Source organism: Cricetulus griseus, chromosome 2 (genome assembly GCF_003668045.3).
Source record: "Cricetulus griseus strain 17A/GY chromosome 2, alternate assembly CriGri-PICRH-1.0, whole genome shotgun sequence".
Lineage (NCBI taxonomy): Eukaryota > Metazoa > Chordata > Mammalia > Rodentia > Cricetidae > Cricetulus > Cricetulus griseus.
Window position 1 is genome coordinate 181702034 of NC_048595.1, and position 20697 is coordinate 181722730.

The following is a 20697-nucleotide window of genomic DNA, read 5'->3' on the forward strand; positions in this document are numbered from 1 at the left end:
GCAAATAAAAATCTTTCTACTAACGTCTGAACTGTCATGTACTACACTACATTTTTGTCCAATTTATCTTTTCCAGACATCTGCAAACATCTGGGGATTCTAAGTTATATGTATCTGGTCCATGGAGAAGGGGGAAAGAAAGGAATAAGGGGGGAGATATTTTTCAGGGACAGACAAGGCCCAGTAGGGTGGGCAGGATTGTGGTTTCCTGTTCCTAAAATTTTGGAGAGATTTTTGAGCTGAAAGACCCCTGTGAGGTTTTTTTTTTTTTTTTTCAGCACAATCAGTTCTGAAAGCTATTCCACATGTGAAGCACTTTCACAAACCCTACCTACTTCCTCTCTGTAGCCTTCCTTTTCTCCCACAGCTGTGTTCTCAAGTAAAAGATGCTGCAGTGAGCATGATGTTTTCACATCCTGAACTTTGCTTAACCCTGTCTCTCCATGGTATCTTTGCTTCTAAGGGAGTGTCACACAATCCTTCTGTTAGGGAAAAAGTTCTGTACATTTCAGTAAAGTCATTTTTGCCAGTCCCCATCAATAGATAAAATAACTTAAAACCCATCAATAACCAATAATCTTAGCCCATTGAGCAGGGGCTTTCAGTCACTAAGTGGAAAAAAAATGCCCTTCAACTTGATGATTTCTGTCAATGAGAGGCCATTCTTGTCAACCCCTGGACACTAAAGTTACAACTTTAATAGAATATATTTTTCCAGGGTAGCTGGCACTCACCTATGAGTGTTGTCCAGGTGGCAGGGGCACCGCTTGTCACATTTGATGCCGTATAGCCCCTCGGGACATAGGCGAGCCTCACAAAGTTCACCTGCGAAGCCTGCTTCGCATAGGCATGCCCCACTCACGTGATAACACTTCCCTCCGTTAACACACCTGCAGGTCTCCGCACAGCGAACTCCATAGGTCCCAACAGGACATTCGTCCTGACACCTATTCAAACAAGAGGCCAACAGTCCGTTCAAAAGGCCCTAACCATGTACAAGTTGAAATGCTTTTTGAACCCATAGTATTTCATGTTTGTTCCATTATAGGCAGAAAAGTAATAAGATGGATCACTCTAGATTAACAGCCGTAAACATGTACAAGGGAGAACTAAATAGAAAGACTCGAGGTATTAGGAGCTTCGGACATCTGGTGTCCTCCACCCCAGTTTGTAGTTTATAAGAAGGCTTGGAGTTTTCTAACAACTTTTTTTGGCAAGTGTGATATTGCCCTCTGTTGGGAAGGATAGCCAAATGGCAGGGGGAAAAAAAGACAACCCAAATTTAATTTTCACCATATTTTCTTTTTAACAAAAAGAAATGGCATGGAAGGGAAGCTGATGCTGATGATGGGGGAATGGAAGGAGTCATCACAGCTCTGTGGAAAGCATGAGTGGTTATTGAGGCTAGCCAAATCTCTCTTTGGTGAGGCGAGGTGATGTTGAGCATCCAGCCAAGAAGACAGGGATGAAGTCACACCTAGTGGAGTGCTCATCACAGTAGGAGGCACTGCCTCAGCAGCCACTTCCCATGTGACTTTCCAGTGATGCCAGACTCAGAAAAAAAAAATGTGTAGGTCAGTATTGCATTTTCCAGATTTGAACAATGCAAGCAGTAAGACATGCTCAAGAGCAACGACAGAGAAGCATTTCCAAAAGAAACAGCCTTTCTACCAGGCTTGGCGTAATTTTAATGACAGGGTGTGGTGAGTGTCAATATTGGGAGTCTAAGTATAGAGGGAAAACCTCGGGAGTCTTCTGACATTTTGCTGGTTGACCCTGGCTCTAGCATGCATTAAATATGAAGGAGAAAAGAGAAAGGGCCTCCTAGTAGAAGGTTTCACTGCTTCTAGATCTCTCCAAGTGCACTTTGACATCCATCAGGCCATCACTAATTGCTTAACCGCAAAAGAACTTCTGGAGCAGTTGAGTGAAAATGACTTCAAATAAATTTAAATGTGGACTTTAGAGTTACATAATGTATATATCTATTTTTAGACCAGAGTGATGGGGGAAGTGCTTCTGTGTGTTTGTCTTACCTGATGATAAATAAAATACTGTTTGGCCAATGAGGCAGCAAGTTAGGCAGGACTAGGAGTCAAAGAGGATTCTGGGAAATGTAGTAGAGAAGTGGTGTTCCAGGTAGGAAGTGACATAGCAAGGAGACTCATATTTAAGAAAGGAGAAACAGGAAGTGTCCCTTTTCCCCTTCGCCTCCACCAGTGGCGGGATGTGAGCCACCGGCAAGAGAGGGCGCCAGCGAAAGGCATCCTCTATAAGATAAGTCTTATAAAATATATAGATTTATGATAATTAAGACTGGGCTAACAGATGAGAATCCTAGTCATTGGCCAATCAGCTTTGAACCTAATATAAGTCTCTCTGTGCATTAATTGGGGCCCTAACTTGGGTGGGCTGCTGGCATAAAGCACACACGTGGCCGTGGGGCTCGGGGGCTTTTGGCGGAAAGATTTATCATAACACCAGAGTATTTTTATAAAGGTCCTCAATATTTTTAACCTTCAAGATGCTTTAACAAACCAAGTCATCTGATTTGTTCCTTGAAAGTGAGCACTTTAAAGAAAGACTCTGTAAGGTACAGTGATACAGCTAATCTAAGCTTTTGCTAAAGGCTGACAAGAGAGCTTCTCAATATGTCTGACAGGATGTCCTTGCAACTCAATGCCAATGAACAAAATAGGTTAAAAAACACTTCCTCACCCTCATCTAGAAATTGGTAAACAAAATAAAATGGTAAATTCTGGGTTAGTGGGGTGACTCAGGGATAAAGACACCTAATGGCCTCAGTTGGATCCCGGAAGCCACATAACTGAGTGTTCCGAGAGTTGCTGTCTGACCCCGACACAGGTTCCATGCACCACCCCACCACCAACACATACAGTAAATACATAAATATTAATTAGGAAAATGTTGGACCTTGAGTTATCTGCATGATTTTAATGTGACTTATTTAAGAAGTATATAAAGGCTGCTGGAAGTCGTATGTCTGGGAAAGTTATGTTGCCCCATCACATGGAATTAGCGTGTGAGGAGGGTTCATTGTGTAGTTGCACAGTGTTTTCTTTCTCTTGGAAAGCAAAATGTATAATGGCTGGTCTCAGCCTGTATTCACCTTTCTAGCCTCTAATTAAACATCTAGTCGTTTCTAGTGTCAACTCAGACAAATACACTTGGATTTGCTGTCCAGGCCATCACTGTGGGAACTGGTTCTTCTGTCAGTGCCGCATCTTCCCTTCAGTAATAGCTGTGCATTTCTACCTCCAAACCCAAACGGCTTTCTAGTAGAGACTTTTCCCACTTTTTTTTTAAATCACTGTTTTAAGTGTGTAGAGATGTATAAGGTACATTGTGATAATTCAATGTATGAATACAGAACATTTTCTATCTTAAATAAACATCATGGAGTGGTGTATTTCCCTTTCATATCCTTAGAGTTGCTTTTATGATCCCACAAGAAATAAGAAAGTCTATCTCAGGAATCGGTAATACACTTTCTTAAGAAAGATGGTAGAGAAATAAACATTGGCCAGAGAAGAAATGTAGAAATTGTGGATTTCTATTAAAAATAAAAGAAGAACAAAATTTCTAATAGTGTTCTGGAGTTAGGAGAAAGGACATTCATTAAGTAGACATAAACTGAAAAAACACTAACTAATGGGGCCCATCCTTACAATGATGTCACTCTGATCACTACTTTGCAACAGACTGTAAATTTAAGAAAGAGGAAATAATCGGGGGTGGTGGCTCCTTGTCCTTTGGAGCATGTCAGCTCCCATAGTGACCAGGATAGCTGAGTCAAATTGTGATTGGGTGTGAAAGACTCCCACTCTTCATCAGCAGTCAGCAGCCTGCCTTGTAACATCTGGAGCTGCTGTCCTGGGGGAAAGTCAAAGGCACTGAGGAGACAATTTTTCCACAGTCATGGAAACAGGAGAATGCCCCTTCCTAGAAGACCAGTGCTGCATTCATCCAGTGCCGAGCTGCAGTTCCCAACTTTGTGCCATTATCCTTGTCTTTCTTCACTTTCAGAGTTGTATAGAACACAGGTCTGGCAGGGATGTCTTGGGGTTCACCATAACAGACTCCATTACTGAGTCATAAACACTCACCGAGTATTGTTTGTAGGCATGGGCCCATTCCCTATCATCAAAGGGCCACTAAGTAATTCTGCAACACACCATTATCACCTGTTAAGGCATCTTCAAGCAGAGGTCTGTGAGGATCCCAGCATTGTCTTCTCTTCATTTCTTGCCAACTTAACTGTACTGAATCTTCTAACCACAGTACCCTTTGGGTCTTCCCACAAACCTCAAAACCTCTTATTTATCATCCTTTGTGTAGTTCTGCAAGCCTGCAGGGTACACCAGTTGTTTCCCTGTGGTGGGGTGACTGGCGTCCCCACATCCTGGGTATATTTGCTGGCAGCTGCCTGTGGTGGCAACCACTGTGGAGCAGCCCTCCTAATCACAGTGTTCTGGGCACACTGACGTCTCAAGACAAGTGAAAGGACACTTATGTTCCCCACCCTTGGGTCTCCTCCTCACCTCCTGCCACAAACTGCCTCACAGCCACTCACTGTGTTCTTTCATAGAGGAAAAAAGTGCTTTCTCTCATCCTGTGGATTGTGTATGTTAATAACTTGAAACAGGATAGTGACAGAAAACAGTAACTACTGGTCACCACTGATCACGAATGCATGGGTAGAAAAGCAATCGCCCCCACCCCACTTCATTTTTATTCCCTTGCCTTTGAGTTTCAAAAGTTGACTTGAAAATTAGCTATTATTCTTTACCCCTGTGTTCCAAGGCAGCTGAGCACAAGCTTGCTGACCTGGTAGGTGTGATGTTTTTGTGTTGCTTTTAAACTTAAATCTGTAAGTGCAATTTTGCACTGAGATGTCTCTAGAGCTTAAAACATTACAGAAATAATCACTTAGAATCCTGTTTGGTTTTATGCCTCTTCTCTTTCCCTGACCCTGTCAATCAGTCATCTAATGACTTCATCTATCCAAAGCATAGCTTAGAACTAGGCTATGGATCACAAAGTCACATGAACTCGCCCAGTTCTATATTGTAGAGCAAATAATTGCCATATCTATAATCCCTACATCAAAACACTAAGTAAACAACAAAATTGTTTTTAATTAAATTTAGTGGACACTTCGAACAAAAGACCTTAACAAAAGGAAGGACTGGGAAGGAGCTATTGTAGTGACCAGAAATTGTAGACAGAAAATTATTTGAAGCCATCTCCCATAAAGCAGAATACACCTGGACTTCCACACTGACTTCCTATTCATGAGAATCAATTCAGAGCTTTAAATTGCTCCAGTAAGAAAATGAGCAATCATCAGAAATATTTTTAAACCAACCAACTCATCTTTAGTGGTGGATACTATCACAGAAAAACTCAACAATCCCAGTATTTGCTTACAATATTTAATTTTAAAATTGGTAAGGTGAGGAGTAAATAAGTAAAAATGTAAAAGCAAGTTTTTCTTTATCTAGAAAATACCCAGTTAGAAGCTCAAAGAGATTATTTTAATGTACAAAATACTTAGAATATGCATTTAATAAAAAAATACAGATACTGCCTGTAGAGATGGAGAAGCTCATAGTATCTAATCAAAAGTGATAAAATTAGAGCAGAATTTTGGAAATGAAAAGCATTCTTAAGATATTCTGGGTAATGAGAAGGAAATTGTACTTCACATAAGTTTCTAAGTACATGTCACATTTGAAAACCAATCTGTCACTGCCTCATCCCTTTCCTCATTATTCTGTAATACCTCAAATCTATCTAAAGGTACTGAAATTGTAAAGTGGCTGTCCTAACTATTCAACATTTCAGAATGGCACATTCATCACGGGTTCTGAATTGTTCATGTTCTATTGTCCTTTTTCTAGTGTTTTCTCTCATTTCCTCCAATTCAGTGTTGGTGTTCTGTGTGATTCTGCTTCTATACATTCAATGAGGATAGAGTTTTTGGAACACCTCTAGACTTTCTAGATGCCTCTGGAATATTATATAGTAGTTATAGATGCAGAATACTGAGCATGCTCCCTGGACTCTCCAAACTGTCCTCCTAATTCATTATGTATAGTAAGAGAAACACAAGTGTGTCCTTACCGTTCCCCTGTGTATCCTGGGCTGCAGTGACATTGGCCTGTGGCAGCATCACACGTTCCTCCGTTGTGGCACTGGCATTCTTGAGAACAGTTCTTTCCAAATCGACCCTCAGGGCAGGGCTGACCACACACTGTGCCCTGAATTCAAAGAGACTTAGAAAATTAGATGGGCCACCAGCCAGAACCATGAAAGGCAGAGGAAGAAAACAGGGACAACAGAAAGGGAGGGAGAGATTTGGGTGACAGAGCTGTGAGAAAGTTAGATTAAGGTCATTTTAGAACACAAAATGCTCATCATTAAAATATGAAGAATTTCAGACTGAATTATTGACTTGATAAGCCCAAATCTCAAGATACATTTAAAGACAGCAGAATAGTGATCTTAGGAAATTTTCATAGTAAAAACTGAACCCTAAGATAAAGTTATATAAAATTATTATGGCAACCTAAGGAATCTATGAGTACTCCTACGTGTTCTTCCCTGAGCCTTCCTCCCACTGGAAATAAAGAAAGCTCACTGAACATTTGCTACATAAGTAGCAACCCATGCACACAGAATACCAAATGGTTTCCCAGGTGCTGGGCACGATCTCTAGCTTCTATTCTTAACATATAACAGAGGAGGGAGAGGAAACTGAGGTTGGTATGTAAAATAAATAAAAAATTAATAAATAAATAACAGAAAGACATAACAATGCAGAAGTTGAAACTTTGTGTGCTGAATTAACAATAAATGACCTAAGAAAGATTTCCACAGGAATTTATCTTTGTTTCAGAAGAAAAGACATATTTTCAAGCAGGTTAAATAAACATTCTGAGGCAAACTTATTTCCCTAGGAGAACCCAAGTAAGTTGCTAGGACATTTCTCCTCACCCTAGGAACTGTCCTTAGCAAGTGTAGTTACGTATATTCCAATCCTGGGTATGTGAAAGTGAAGACATGGTCTTAAGATCTCAATATGTCAGTGAAATACCCCACTGTTTTCTACTTCATATAGCTATGTAACTTGGGCTTATGGTCTCTGATTTATTGGGGTTATAATCATTAGAATATTTATTGGAGCCGTATTTAGTACAAACAGCATACCCCACATAATGGGATTTCCCTAATGTTTTTCATTGTCCTCTCTCTCCAAAGAGACAGACTGTGAGTATTCTGAAATTGGAGCCTAGCTAGAACACCAGATGGTTTTCTAAATGTTTATTCTGGATAGCATAAGAAATACATTTTCTCTAACTACTGGCTACCCTCAAAGGCAGTTGGTGAGCTAATTAAGTCTCCTCTGGTGGTTTCAAGCTATTCACCAACAGGAAAGATTCTCCCACAGGCTCTTGGAACCATAAAAACCTTTGAGAGACAATTGAGATTAGTGCTTAATAGAGAATGGTCCACATGCCAGGCATTTTGTTAAGCAATGAGATTCAATGATAAGCTGCCTTTGCCTGTCCTGTTCATGGGTGATGAGGAGAGCAGATACAAAAATAACTCTAATCACTCGGTGCTAGGAAATCTTAGTGCACTTAGTGGAATATTATAACATTACTGAAGGAATGATGGACCGAGGGCCAGCTAACAGCTGACCTAGGTTCAGTGGGTGGTGGGATCTGCTGCAAATGCTCATTTTCTCAGGGTTTGATTCTAATGACCCATCATGGTCCCTCATAATTTCCAAGCATGCTGCTGAAATGTTGACTATGGATAAAGCCTACTGTAAGCAAACAATGGAAAGATGACAATGTTGCTATTGGCTGAGGGGTGTATAGTGGGAAATTACCAATACGGAGCCAAGTAGAAATATAAGGGTATTTAATAGGGAAAAGCCTTACTTACAGAGCGACCTAGCCAGCCGGCATGGCCTCAGTCTGTACACAAGCCGAAAAGGGGGGTCCAAACTGAAAGCGAAACTCAGCCAACTCAAACTCAGGTCGGCTGACCTGTAGCCAGCCCCTAAGCAGGTGTGGCTACAGGTTCCTCTACAGGGGTTTGTGTGTGTGTATATGTGAGTGTAACAGGAATGCCAGTTCACCTTTGGAAACATCTAAAATAACGATATAAATAAGTTGTTGCAAAGGAGAAATTTAAGTAGGGAGTTCAGCTACCCTCAGAGGAAAAAGTGTCTGGGAGCTTCTATTAAGAAACATCTGTTGTGGCCTAGAGGAAGTGGTTGAGGGCAGGTTCCAGGGTACTGACAGAGTGGATCCATCTGTCTGCCTCCTGGACTCATAGTCCCAGGCTGTGACCACCACCTTCCCACATCATGACCTCCAGGTGATGACAAGGGAACATTTCAACCTCAAGATGAGGCAACCTCAAAGTGAAACGTCCACAGTCCTTCACTCAGAACTTGGGGTTCCCTGGACACTGCTCTACAATAAGACTCTTCCCTTGCCATGAAGTCACCAAGGGCCAGTGTTGGCAGAAGAGGCAGGAGCTGAGAGACAAGAAGGAGTCAAAGATAATCACACTTTTACTCAGGCTTCTAAGAAACATTGGCTTGCACTCGGATCCAAAGGGCTGAGGCATATGGCGGGTTTGGTTTCCTAATGTTTGCCTTGCTGGGCTTACTAGAACCACCCCAGTGATCTTTACACAGCTTCATTCCTCCTCCAGGCCCTCAACAAAAGGCTGCAACCCCTAACTCCATTCCTTATCTAGCTCCCAGACTTTGCTTCAGGAATCAGACTTTGTCTGGCCAGTTTCTGTCACTTCACCATGGGTCTGATCAATTTGTTGCACACTTGTCAAAGTGGTCTTGGAAAAAAGAAAAAAAAAGAAAAACCTCTCCCTTATGTCATAAGGCCCATGCCTATGCTCCTTGCCTAAAATAAAGAATAATTCCAGATCAATTCTACCCCCACATCTAGTTGTAGAAAGTATAGCTTAAGTGGAGATCAGATAGTTAGTGGCATTATGACTGCAGGCTACCAAGGTTGGAGTAACTAACAGGGTAGTTGTGTCACATTGAATGCATAATTAGTAAAGCTTTATACTGTATCCCACATAGCAGTAAGCATACAGAATTACCACATAAATAAAAGCATTATAGTCAACGTAATAGAAGCTTTGTAAGTCTGATTTTTTCTCACATTCTCAGTAAAGTTCTACAATTTCTGGTCTGCTTGATTTACTTCCATGTTTCTTCAGATTTTTATAACAACCTAATACTTTCATGTGACATTATCCTGTTAAGAAGGATGTTATCATAGACAGTAGCAATGACATGGATTCGTTGAAGGAATTTTCTGTCCATCCAGGTCCAGCCTCTGTTTAGTCCCAAATAAACACACAGAGGCTTATTCTAATTATAAACTGTTTGGCCAATGGGTCAGGCTTTTCACTGGCCAGATCTCTCTTAGTTATTAACCCATAACTATTAATGTGTCTCCACATGCCCTTACCTTACCGGAGAAATATCCAGGCATCCTACCTTCCTGGTAGCTACATGGTGTCTCCTTGACTCTGCCTCCTATCTTTCTCTATTCCTGCTTTGATTTCCTGCCTGGCTAAATCCTGCCTGTCCATTGGCCAGAACAGCTTTATTTATCAACCAATAAGAGAAACATATATTCACAACACACCATCATGAATACAATTGTGTAGGCAGTTATTAAATAGTTTCAGCATTTATCAGTTGCTGATGTTATGTGTGAGATCAGATAATCTGCTTCTTTTTCTCTTTGGGGAACATGCAGACCCATGGTCATTATTATTTCCATGAGACTTTTTAATATACTTTATGGAAAAATGCAGGACAAAGTTACCTCTGGCTTCTGTGATCTGAAGGATTTGTTTTTAAATGACTGTGTATTTGAGTGCAGGAATCATAGCCACCATTGTTAATATCTTTTGTGCTAAAGTCTTCTTACGATATTCTCTTGTGTGTCCTGGAATGTGTGATTATTGGGAGTTGAAGGGACACTTACCATCCAGCCAGAAGGACAAGAGCACTCTCCGGTGACATGATGGCACACACCTCCATTTTGGCAGGGACATCTCTGCTCACACTGTGGGCCATGTTTGCCAGGGGGACAAAGATCTTCACAACTGAGGGATTTAAGTGAAATATAAGACACTTATTTATCCAAGTGCATGATCCTCAGATTCCCAGACACAACATCACCCAGAAGCCTAAAATATACAGTCTTTCCTCACTCGATAATTATTAATTTAATTGGCTTTTAGACATTAAGCACATTGGATGGAAGTATCTTCATGAGACATTAGGTCCTTCTTTCAGTCCTTCTTTTGGTTTGAGACCTGCATCCATTTCTCTCTCTCATGTGTATGTATATGTGTGCATCAGTGTGCTCTTTGTGTGTGTGTGTGTGTGTGTGTGTGTGTGTGTGTGTGTGTGTGTGTGTGCGCGCGCGCGCGCGCGCGCGCATGACCTCTGCATGTATGTGTGTGTGAGAGTGTGATCTCTGTGTATGTATCTGTGTGCAGGTGTGCTTGCCCATATGTATGTATACAGAGGCCAGAGGAGGGTGCAGGATGTCCTCTATCAGTCTCTACTTACTCCCTTACACAGGGTCATTCACTGAACTCAGAGCTAACAGACTGTAGCTCAGCTGGTGCCCAGCAAGCCCCAGGGATCCCCTGTCTTTTCCCTTCCTGATTCCCAGCACTGGAGTTACAGGCACCAAAGACCACACCTGGATTTTTATGTGAGCACTCGGGACCCAAACTCAGATCCTTAGGCACAGCATGAACTCCTACCAAGTCATCCACCTGACTCTGGTTTGGGGAAAATCTCTCCTATTCGAGAGCTCCAGGAAGAAAAGTGACCACACGCTGGTGTCAGAAGCAGTCCAGGGAAGTCTTTCTAAGCTCTTGTGCTGCAGTGAAATCTACTTTTCTCTGGAAGTTTGTTCTAACATGAAAGAAGATCTGTATGTTCACATACTCCTTCTGTGTGCTAGTCACAGTTTTCAGCATTCTCGTCTCCTGAATGGCAAGCCCCTGTTCCTTTAACCCTACTGTCCTCTGACCTCCCCACTGAGGTACCCTCATTTCTGCTCTGATAAAATGCCTCTTAAGTTTCCCACAGCCCTATTTAATGTTGGCCTTGATGAAAACACATAAAAGTGATATTAACAATTAAACAGTTGGGAACAAACATCTATTCTGAAAATCAGGGCTTTCTAGGCTAGTGTGCTTTTTTTTTTTTTCTTTAATTCTACAGACATCAGCACTGTCAGCAGGACATATTCACCTAATCAGCTACATTTCTCCAACTATTAGTTCTGTGATTTATGTGTGTAATTTTCCAAGTAAAGGAACAGATCTCTCTCTCTCTCTCTCTCTCTCTCTCTCTCTCTCTCTCTCTCTCTCTCTCTCTCTCTCTCTCAAATTCTGCCTTTTACTCTGTTAACAGAAACAAACCAAAGAATGTCATTCTCAAAACAAAGTCATGGAGATGAAGACTTATTTCAGTGTCCTCAAAAAAAAAATTAAACTCTTTGTGTGCAATGCATTCTAATAGATGTGACAAATTGCATCCTAATAGATGTGATATGTGTACTTTTATTTCATAAAGAAACACGTGCAACCATGAGCACCACATGACTCAAATGATCTTTCATATTCTTGTCTTTCATTGTGCGCAAACATTTCAATCTCTTTCACAGGCTCTGGATCCACCTGGATAGATCCAATTAATTGCCACAAGAGCAGAACCACCTGACTATCAACTATTCCTAGACGGTGAATGGAATTGTGGGAGATTTGCAATAGAAACTCACACCTGCCATGGTAATCCCAAAATATACTCATTCATACACCATCCAGTGAGTCTGGAGGCTAGTCCTTATATCTTGGCTGAGCTCCAGCATTTGAAAGTCAAGCAGCAGCAGGCCCTAGTGGCCATCACAGTGGTGCCTGGACCCTGGACCCAGCAGTAGCTATTGAGGGAGCAATAGAAACCGAGGCACACCGTATCTGTGGTTCTGCTCCATGGCTCATCAACTTACAAGGCTCCAGTGTATCCCGGTGAACATCGGCATTCCCCAGTGATGTGGTCGCATGTTGCTCCATTCTGGCACTGACATCTTTGGTGACAGTCATTACCGTAGGTGCCCTGTTCACAACGGTCCTCGCAGCGCCACCCCCGGTAGCCTGCAGCACAGTGGCAAGCCCCAGTGATGGGGTTGCACAAAGCTCTGTTTTTGCACTGACACCGGCTACTGCAGTGAGGCCCCCAGTGATCACCGTCACAAGCTAGGATGAGAAAAAGAGGAGGCATCAGAGTGTGAGGGTGGGTCTTGCAGTTCTTCACTATGCTCTCCTTTGTGAGAAAGGCAAGCCTTCAGAATGATATCAGCCTTTTTTATTTTTTAGATAAGGTTCGTTGTATCCCAGGGTGGTCTCAAACCAGCTATGTAGTAAAACGATGTCCCTGAACTTCTGATTCTATCTCCTGAGTGCTGAGACTTCAGGTGTGAGCCATGACACCAGATTTATGCCATGCTGGAGACTGAACTCGGAGCTTCTACTACTCTGCCTACTATGCTACATCTCCTTCCTGATCGCCATTCCTAAGCTGAGCTTCCCAGATCCAGCACTAACAGCTGCATTGCACCAGGGGCTGCTCAGGGTACCTGGCACCAACCAGGCACCCTTCATGGCATCACTCCACTGCTTAAGCATCACCATATTGTTTTCCAGCTCCAGGGCTTCGCTCTTCCTGTTCCCTAACCCTCAAATATGGAGTTTGATGTGGCCACAGTAGTGAATGGGCTAGTGAAAGCTGCGAAGGGAACAGACTGGAAAGGAGGCTGGGAGGGAAGCTGGGAATGAGCAGTTCCTACAAAGGTTTGTATGCTTGGTAAAACTTGCACGCACCACGTCTTTTGTACAAGGAACCTCAGCTGGAGGATTTTAAGCAGGGAAACATGGAGTCATCCTTGGTGTGAGAAAAAGACAGCAAAGAGACAGAGCAGGAAGAAGACTAACTGCTCAGATCATTAGGAGGCGCCTGAACCCAGGCAGTGACAACGAAAGGAGGAGGGTACCAGGGACTGGGTTGATCTGACTAGCAGGGGGTTGGAGAGATGGCTCAGAGGTTAAGAACACTGGCTGCTCTTTCAGGAGGTCCTTGAGTTCAATTCCCAGCAACCACATGGTGGCTCACAACTATCTGTAATGAGATCTGGTGCCCTCTTCAGGTGTGCAGGCAGACCACTGTATACATAATAGATAGATAGATAGATAGATAGATAGATAGATAGATAGATAGATAGATAGATAAAACCTTGCCTTTTAGCAGCCTGGGTTTGCAAGATACCAATCAAAATGTATGTCAATGTGTAAGCCCATGAACCTCACACACAAAAAACAGAATAAAAATAGCGGCCTATTTAAAAAGCACATCCAACCTAAGACTGAAAACAGACAAAAAGGTAGTAGGCACAGGAAACCATAGAAAACAAAAGGGAAAAATAGAAATTGAAATATGTCTTCAAATTGAGGCTCTGAATAATTAGAAGAATGGCTGTTAGACAGAAGTCGGAGGCGGGGAGTGGGCTGTCAGTGGAAGGAAACAATCCCAACCCCAACCATCCTGAAACCCATGAGGGACACAAACACACCTTGCTTGGTACACATTCGTGTTCACTTGTTTATTAGCTACCACAACCATCACCAGGAGTATGCACCCCAGAGAGAACTCTTAGGGTAAACTGCGTTTGTGTATAAAAACTGTAAGTTCACCAGACCTGAAGTAATACTGGGAAGAAAACAATAACCCTAAACGCATGGCAAGCAACTCGCCAGAAGTGTGGGCTCCATCTTCTAATGGTATAACCTACCGTGGATTTCATAATAGCAAAAGGTTTAAGCGAATAATTCCATTTTTAATCAGCACGGTTTTGGTCTCATTAGTATTTTAATAAACACTCTTTAACAGAATTAAAAACAATGAGCGAGAATTATTGAACTTAAAGCAGATGAGGGAAGCAATTACCTACGAGCTCACAATCTTCTTTCTCAAAATAAGATTAGGTGGTAACTCTAAAATGAGATCCAAACCTAATTATTATTCATATCAGTTCTTTCTTCTGCTGCCTGTAGTTTAGGACCATGCATTTTTAAAATTGCAACTTTCAGTCTTAAAAGAAAACCATACTGTTTTAAAACTGTACACACATGCTTTCCCTTCTTAGCTATCTTAGGTGGAGACAAGAGTACCCTGTCTTTAAAGTCATCCAAAGTAAGATATGTGGTTCTGTGTAACTCGTTCCTTGTCTCATCAATCATCGGTAGAGAGAGAAGTCATCATTCTACCCAAGACAAATCCACCACCCCTTTTTCTAATCCATTTCCTCTGCCTTAATCCCAGGACAGTCAGTCTAGTTGATCCCTATCCTGTCACAAGTGATCTTACTCCTGGCTCATGAAGGTCACCTTGTTCTTGGTTCTGTGGAGTAAGGCACACATGTTTGTACATTGGAGTCACTCTCTATTGTGCTACCTAAGTTTCTGAGACAGGATCTTTCACTGAACCCGGAGCTCAGGGATTGACTAGACAGACTGACCAGTGAGTCCCCAGATCCTCTCTCCATGTGACCCCAGCCTTGGGAATACAGACATTTGCTACAATATCTGACTTCTTACATGGGACTGGGGATCCAAACTCAGGTCCTCACACTAGCACAGCAAGCACTTTCCTGGCTGAGTTATCTCCTCACCTCTTGACCCAGTTCTTTAGTGAACTACATGCTGTATCTCAGATACTCATAGCAATTCTTCAGAACTTTGTATTTTTTTCTTTGCTAAACCCTCTATAAAGTTTCCATAGCTTAATACATTGTGGGATCCTCAGATACCTGAGAAACTAAATACCTGCCCCCTCTCATGCTCAAAGGAAAACAAGCTGGCAGACACAAAAGGCAATTTTAGCTTATAATATTATGTTGATAAAGACACAAAGGTTGCATTTAAAAACATTTAAAAACCTATGATAAATTATTGTAGGGCCTTCCCCACTGTGACACTGTGAGAAGAGTAGGGATAAGCCCACGTGCATCACAGAGTGTATTTTATAAAAGCACAATGGTGGCAAAGTGAAAAAGAGATGCTGAGGAAACAGGACCCATCCCATCTCTCTGTGAGCCTTCCCACAATCCACTGAACATTTCTCCAGAATAGCAGACAGAAAGAAACCAGTTCTAATTTCTCTGGATTTGACCAAAAACAGAAAAAAAGTAGAGGAGCCCTTAAGATAGTCCCTTATGATAGAAATGAGTTTATAATAGAAATTGATAATATCACCAGAGGGAAAGAGTTGCAGGCTTTCAAAGAAATGTTACCATGCCGACATGGTTAATTTCCTGGCTATGTCTAAGCACTGTGGCATGCTTTGAAGCGATAGCTTCCCCACTTTGGGCTGTATTTTCCTACAAAGCCACTGATACACAGATCCCACAGTGTGAGCAATGTGTCAACATGAGCTGTGGATGAGGGCAGAGCCTACATACTGCAGTCTGAAGGCAGAGGAATAGGATGAACAGGGCACAGCAGCTTAAACAGGGTTTGATTTCCTTTCTAATTTTTGCTATACTGTTTCTGTCAGCAAATCTACTCTTGTATGTGTCCCAGTCAGTCAGGCAGTTTATAACACAAAAGCCAGCTTTCTTCTCTGAGTCCTACGCCATCTAGATTAAGTTGATGTTGCCTAAAAAGAAACAAAGCTGTCCCTTACATTGATACAGAATTTGACCAGTTATCTTCAGTTCAAGAACTGTGTTTGATCACAGCATTTTGGGAAGGTCTAAACAAAAATATACCTAAGTGTGTCCACAGTCTTTATAGACTCGAGATGGATTAGCTTAGAGCCTCCAAAGAATAAGTACCACTCCTGTTCCTGTTTCATAGATGACCAAGTTGGCTCATTCAAGGTTACAGGCGATGAGGCATTGAGCACAGAGTGCTTATCTCCAGAACCTGTGCCCTAAATCATTACATTTTACTCTTCCCAAATTATAATGATGTTTATCTCAGCACTCTCAATAATAAAAAAAATTGAAAATAATCTAATTATTCAGGAACAGGAGACTGGTTAAAAATAAGGCTATAATTATACTTCAGAACACTGTGCACAATTAAAAATGATATAGAGAATAGTTAATGAACTAGAATCTTGGCAATATCATAATTATAAAAAGTAAATTAAAAACAGTATAAATCATGTGATTCAATTTTAGCAGTGAACTAGATGAAACTGCCATTAATTTAAGTTTAAAATGCAAAGTATCAGTGGAAGCAGTGGCTGAATTTAATATCTGGGAGATGGAGGGCCAGGGGAGAGCAGAAGAACCAGAGAACACTGTGGACTCCACAGTAACCAGTCACCAGTGGGCACTCTTATGGCCTGAGATGTTTCGTGTTTTTTTTTCATTCCGATTTAGCTAAGTAGCCTACATTTTCTAACACACATAATCTTGGCAGTAAGAGAAAAGCAAGCAACAATATGCCATAATTTAAGGATCATTTTATTTGTTGTACACTTTACCATCACAGTAAGCTTAGTACCCTTTTTGCATTTAGCACACCAAGGATTAGTGCCCTCAAATAAAATGTCTAAAAACATCCTAATAGTATGCAACATCAGTTTTCAGACCCAACCAGGAATTTCTGTACATAAGCTACAAGCACCTTTCATGAGGCCATGTTGCCTGTGAAGTTAAAATGGTGTTTTTCAGGTACACAGAATACTCTGCAATTATGTTTTATTTAATATGATCCATTGCAGTAAGGCAGATCACTGATAGCCACTAAGAAATTCTTGGGGGTTAATCAACAGCTGGTGTTTAGGAGCAGTGATGCTAGGTGACTGCCTAAACAGTGAGAATGTAGAACATTTATCAAAGGAAATAAAACACCATTTGAGTATAACCTATAAGATGATAGTCATTTTACACAAATAAGAAATTAGAAAACTCACTGTGAAAGAGTATTGACATGTGTGCTATGAAAATAAAGAAGCCACTGTTATCAGGGAGGAAGGAAGTGAACTATGGGAAGAAATGGAAGAAGATATTGAGGACACAAAACAAGAGCAAAGTACAATTATATGTGCATGAAAATGTCATAAGGAAAGCCATTATTTTGTACACCTACTAACTGATACTAATTAGTGAGTATTTTTAAACAAAAGGAAAACACTTTTGGTGTTCATATTTAGGAACACACAAACCTGGAAACTAGGTCTGCATAATGGCTAACATGGACCACACTCAAAAACTAGTTGGGAAATGAATGAAAATGGTTGTGAATATAAAGAGCTTCCAAGATGAGACAGCTCTTAAACCATTATAAAAAATTACGTGCTTTATTCTTCCCCAAGCTTTATTCTCCTTGAGCTGTCAACCCAGTCTTCATGCACAAGACATGGAGACGGTGTTAGGGAGGAAGGGGATTTCTAAGTTCTTAACAGGTGCCAGGCTAAATTACTAGGGGCATTATGAAGGCATTCTATTTAAACCTTGCAATAACTCAATTAATAGGTAGAATTATCCCAGTGTTTCCATCTGTAACATGGACTCAGACAGAAATTTGCCCAAAGTCATTGGCACTGAACTGCAAGCAAGGGCTCAACTCAACCCAATGCTTTGAAAGCTGAGGTCTCCCTTCACACCATCCCACACAAGCAGAGGGCACCTACTGTGAAACCAGTATCTCAGGACAAAGATCTCACAGCTCTTTACCTGAGAAGTAACACTTGGTTTTGCCTAGAATGACAGTTCTCAGACTTCAGACCTACAGCAGCAGGTTCATCGATTGGTTTTTATAAGAACTACCCACCAGGTACACAGTCTCACATGTATTTAAAAAAGTCTTTTAGCAAACGGAGATGCTATACTGCATCTCTTGTCTTCATGTAGATAAAAGACAATGAAAGAATACCATTAGGGACAAATGGAAATCCCAAACTGAGAGGCTCTCTGCAGAAATAATAATACAATAAGCATTGTCCAATCTCAGGATTTCTTCTACTGGGGACAGGGAGGGTAGGACAAAATCATTTTGTCCTTAGGTGATGTTTACCATCAAGTTCATCTTATTACAGAAGTCTTCAATCACTGACTGGCACATGGAGTGGTTATAACCACTTTATATCAGTATGCCTGGGGCTCACATCTACTTATAGCTACAGGATCTTGGGCAAGTCTTCAGATTTTGTTTTATCTAGTTTTCTTTTCACAGAATGAAGACAGCAGAACATATTAATGACACAAGAAGTACTTTCTGTTATGTGTGACACAGCCCAGATTCTAGTAGCAGCTATGTGGTTCCACACATTGGAATACCTGACTCTGGGAATGTGAGTGCCCTAGGACAGCATCCCCTGCTGTCTATGAAGCTAGAATAGCATGCCCCCTGCCCTGGTTTGTATTGGTTTACAGGAATCATGCACACCCCAAAGGCCAATTTGACTCTCATAATGTAAACTTCAAACATAAAGTACCCAGTAACTCGAAAAGCAAGCCTGAAATGCGTTCAGACCTATAAGGAAACCAAGTACTGCCTTATATCTTATTTATAACTGCTAATTAAAAACTGGGTTTACCACTCCACAAGAGGAAACTCATACCTGGTACTGTAAACCTAATCAAGAGCCCATGACTGGGGTGTTCAAAAGTCATAGGCAAGGGACTTACTAGTATCATTTTGCTAAATGGTCATTATGTCAAACTTCCTTCTAAACATGTGTTTATATCCATAGGTTAATTCTGTCCTCCACCTTCGTCAGGGAAGTGTCTTACTGAAGTGAGCAGAAATGAATGCAGATGCCCATGACTAATGGGACAGCTGTCCTTACATGGGACATCTTTTCACCTTCATGAAGGTTCAGAGAACATCACAGAAGAGGGGGTGGAAGAATGTAATGGTCAGAGAAAGGGGAGATATGCAACAAAAAAAGACATTTTTCTGGACATGACATACTTGTTACACCATGATGAACTCACTATAGCTGTTTCTGCCTATGTAGCACCTGTGTTGTAAACATATCCTCATAGACAGACTATGGGCAGTTAATGGTTGGGCAAGGGATGCATTTTCTTCAGTGGCGCAGCCGCTAATAAGTTGCTCTCTCTCCAGTGACTTCACACACACACACACACACACACACACACCAACAAGCAATTCTAATTACACTAGGTGGGTCATGTGCAAAAAGAAGACATGAAAGAAAGGGGACTTGCTGAGAAGAGGACTTTCAATGTGAGGCCAGAATGAGACAGACCAATAGGGAAGAAGTGACTGAAACTCATTATATACATGAGTGAAAATGACAAAGATAATGAAAAATAAACACCACACACCAAAACAAACAAAAATCCCTAAATTTAGATACTTCTTACTTGGTGATTGTATGTTCACCAGTGTAGATTCCTATAGGGGTTCCATAAATACAAGAAGAGAAAGAGGCAAATTCCACTGTCATCTCCATCCCAGCACAAAGAAACAAATCAGCACAAATAAAACCTAGACAAACTCATCAAATTGACAGGTACCAGACAAGTTCACTGACTTGATTTAACCTCTTTATCTCTGACTCCAGTTCACCAACTAAGACTGCAGAAGAGACTTTGAAACACATCTTGGTCTATAAGGGCCTTCCCTTGGGGAGTTGGTTCAGAATTGTACCCTGGCAGTAGCATCCAGATCTGTGAGCTTGTGTTACATCCAGCAACCCTAAATGAACTGAAACAACTTTAATTTGTGAGTGTGATTGTGCACATGTGTGTGGAGGCCAGGGTCAACTGTAGTTGTCATCTCAGGTGTCCTGTACATTTTTCTTTGGAGTCAGGGTTTCTTATTGACCTAGAACTTATTAAGTGGGCTAGCTGGATACTAGTGAACTTGGGTCTAGCCGTCTCCATATCCCCAATCATGGAATTCCAAGCATACCCCTTAATGCTTGGCTCCTTTTATGCAGATTTTGGGGACTGAACTCAATTCTGCATACTGGCAAGGTAAACATTTTAACAACTGTACTATCTCCTCAGCCCTGGACCAGGATTATTTTCTTTTAATCTTATTTTAATGCCTCTGGGATCTAAGTGTAATTGTGGGATTGCATGAGATCAACTGCCTTGGAGACAAGTTTCTATCACACACTTAACGGTGAGCACGCATATGTGCGCGTGTGTGTGTGTGTGTGTGTGTGTGTGTGTGTGTGTGTAACAACATATTGGCACTTAGTGCTCCAGCTCACCACACTGAAAGATGTCATCTTGTTCTATTTAAGCAGCCACATCAGGATTACTGCTAAAAGCAAGGAGGCTCTAAGAACCCTTAAAATGGAAATGTCAAGTGTCTATTAAAGCATAGACAGTAGCACCATGTCTTGAATGGTTTTGCATGAGGATTGGCTGAGGATGCATTTAAACATGAGAAAATGTGTGGCCAAAAGAGAAGTTAAAAGGGAAGAAAATTCACCAAGCCCCCCATCCACCCACACGCACATCTAACGTGGAGGTAAAGTACAAATAAGTCACTTTCAAGGAACTATCATTGTGGAATATTTTTCAGAACAGACCAAAATAG

General features: G+C 41.4%; 1 protein-coding gene across 1 annotated transcript in view; it reads right to left on the bottom strand.

Annotated features, from left to right (window-relative positions):
- Megf10 (multiple EGF like domains 10) overlaps window positions 1-20697 on the bottom strand; it is a 105455-nt gene that overhangs the window by 46993 nt on the left and 37765 nt on the right. The window contains exons 5-8 of the mRNA XM_035440140.1: window positions 12117-12363; window positions 10071-10191; window positions 6148-6284; window positions 735-947 (exon numbers count right to left, since the gene is read on the bottom strand). Of these exons, the coding sequence (XP_035296031.1) occupies window positions 735-947; window positions 6148-6284; window positions 10071-10191; window positions 12117-12363 (718 nt within the window). The remainder of the gene's footprint in view (window positions 1-734; window positions 948-6147; window positions 6285-10070; window positions 10192-12116; window positions 12364-20697) is intronic.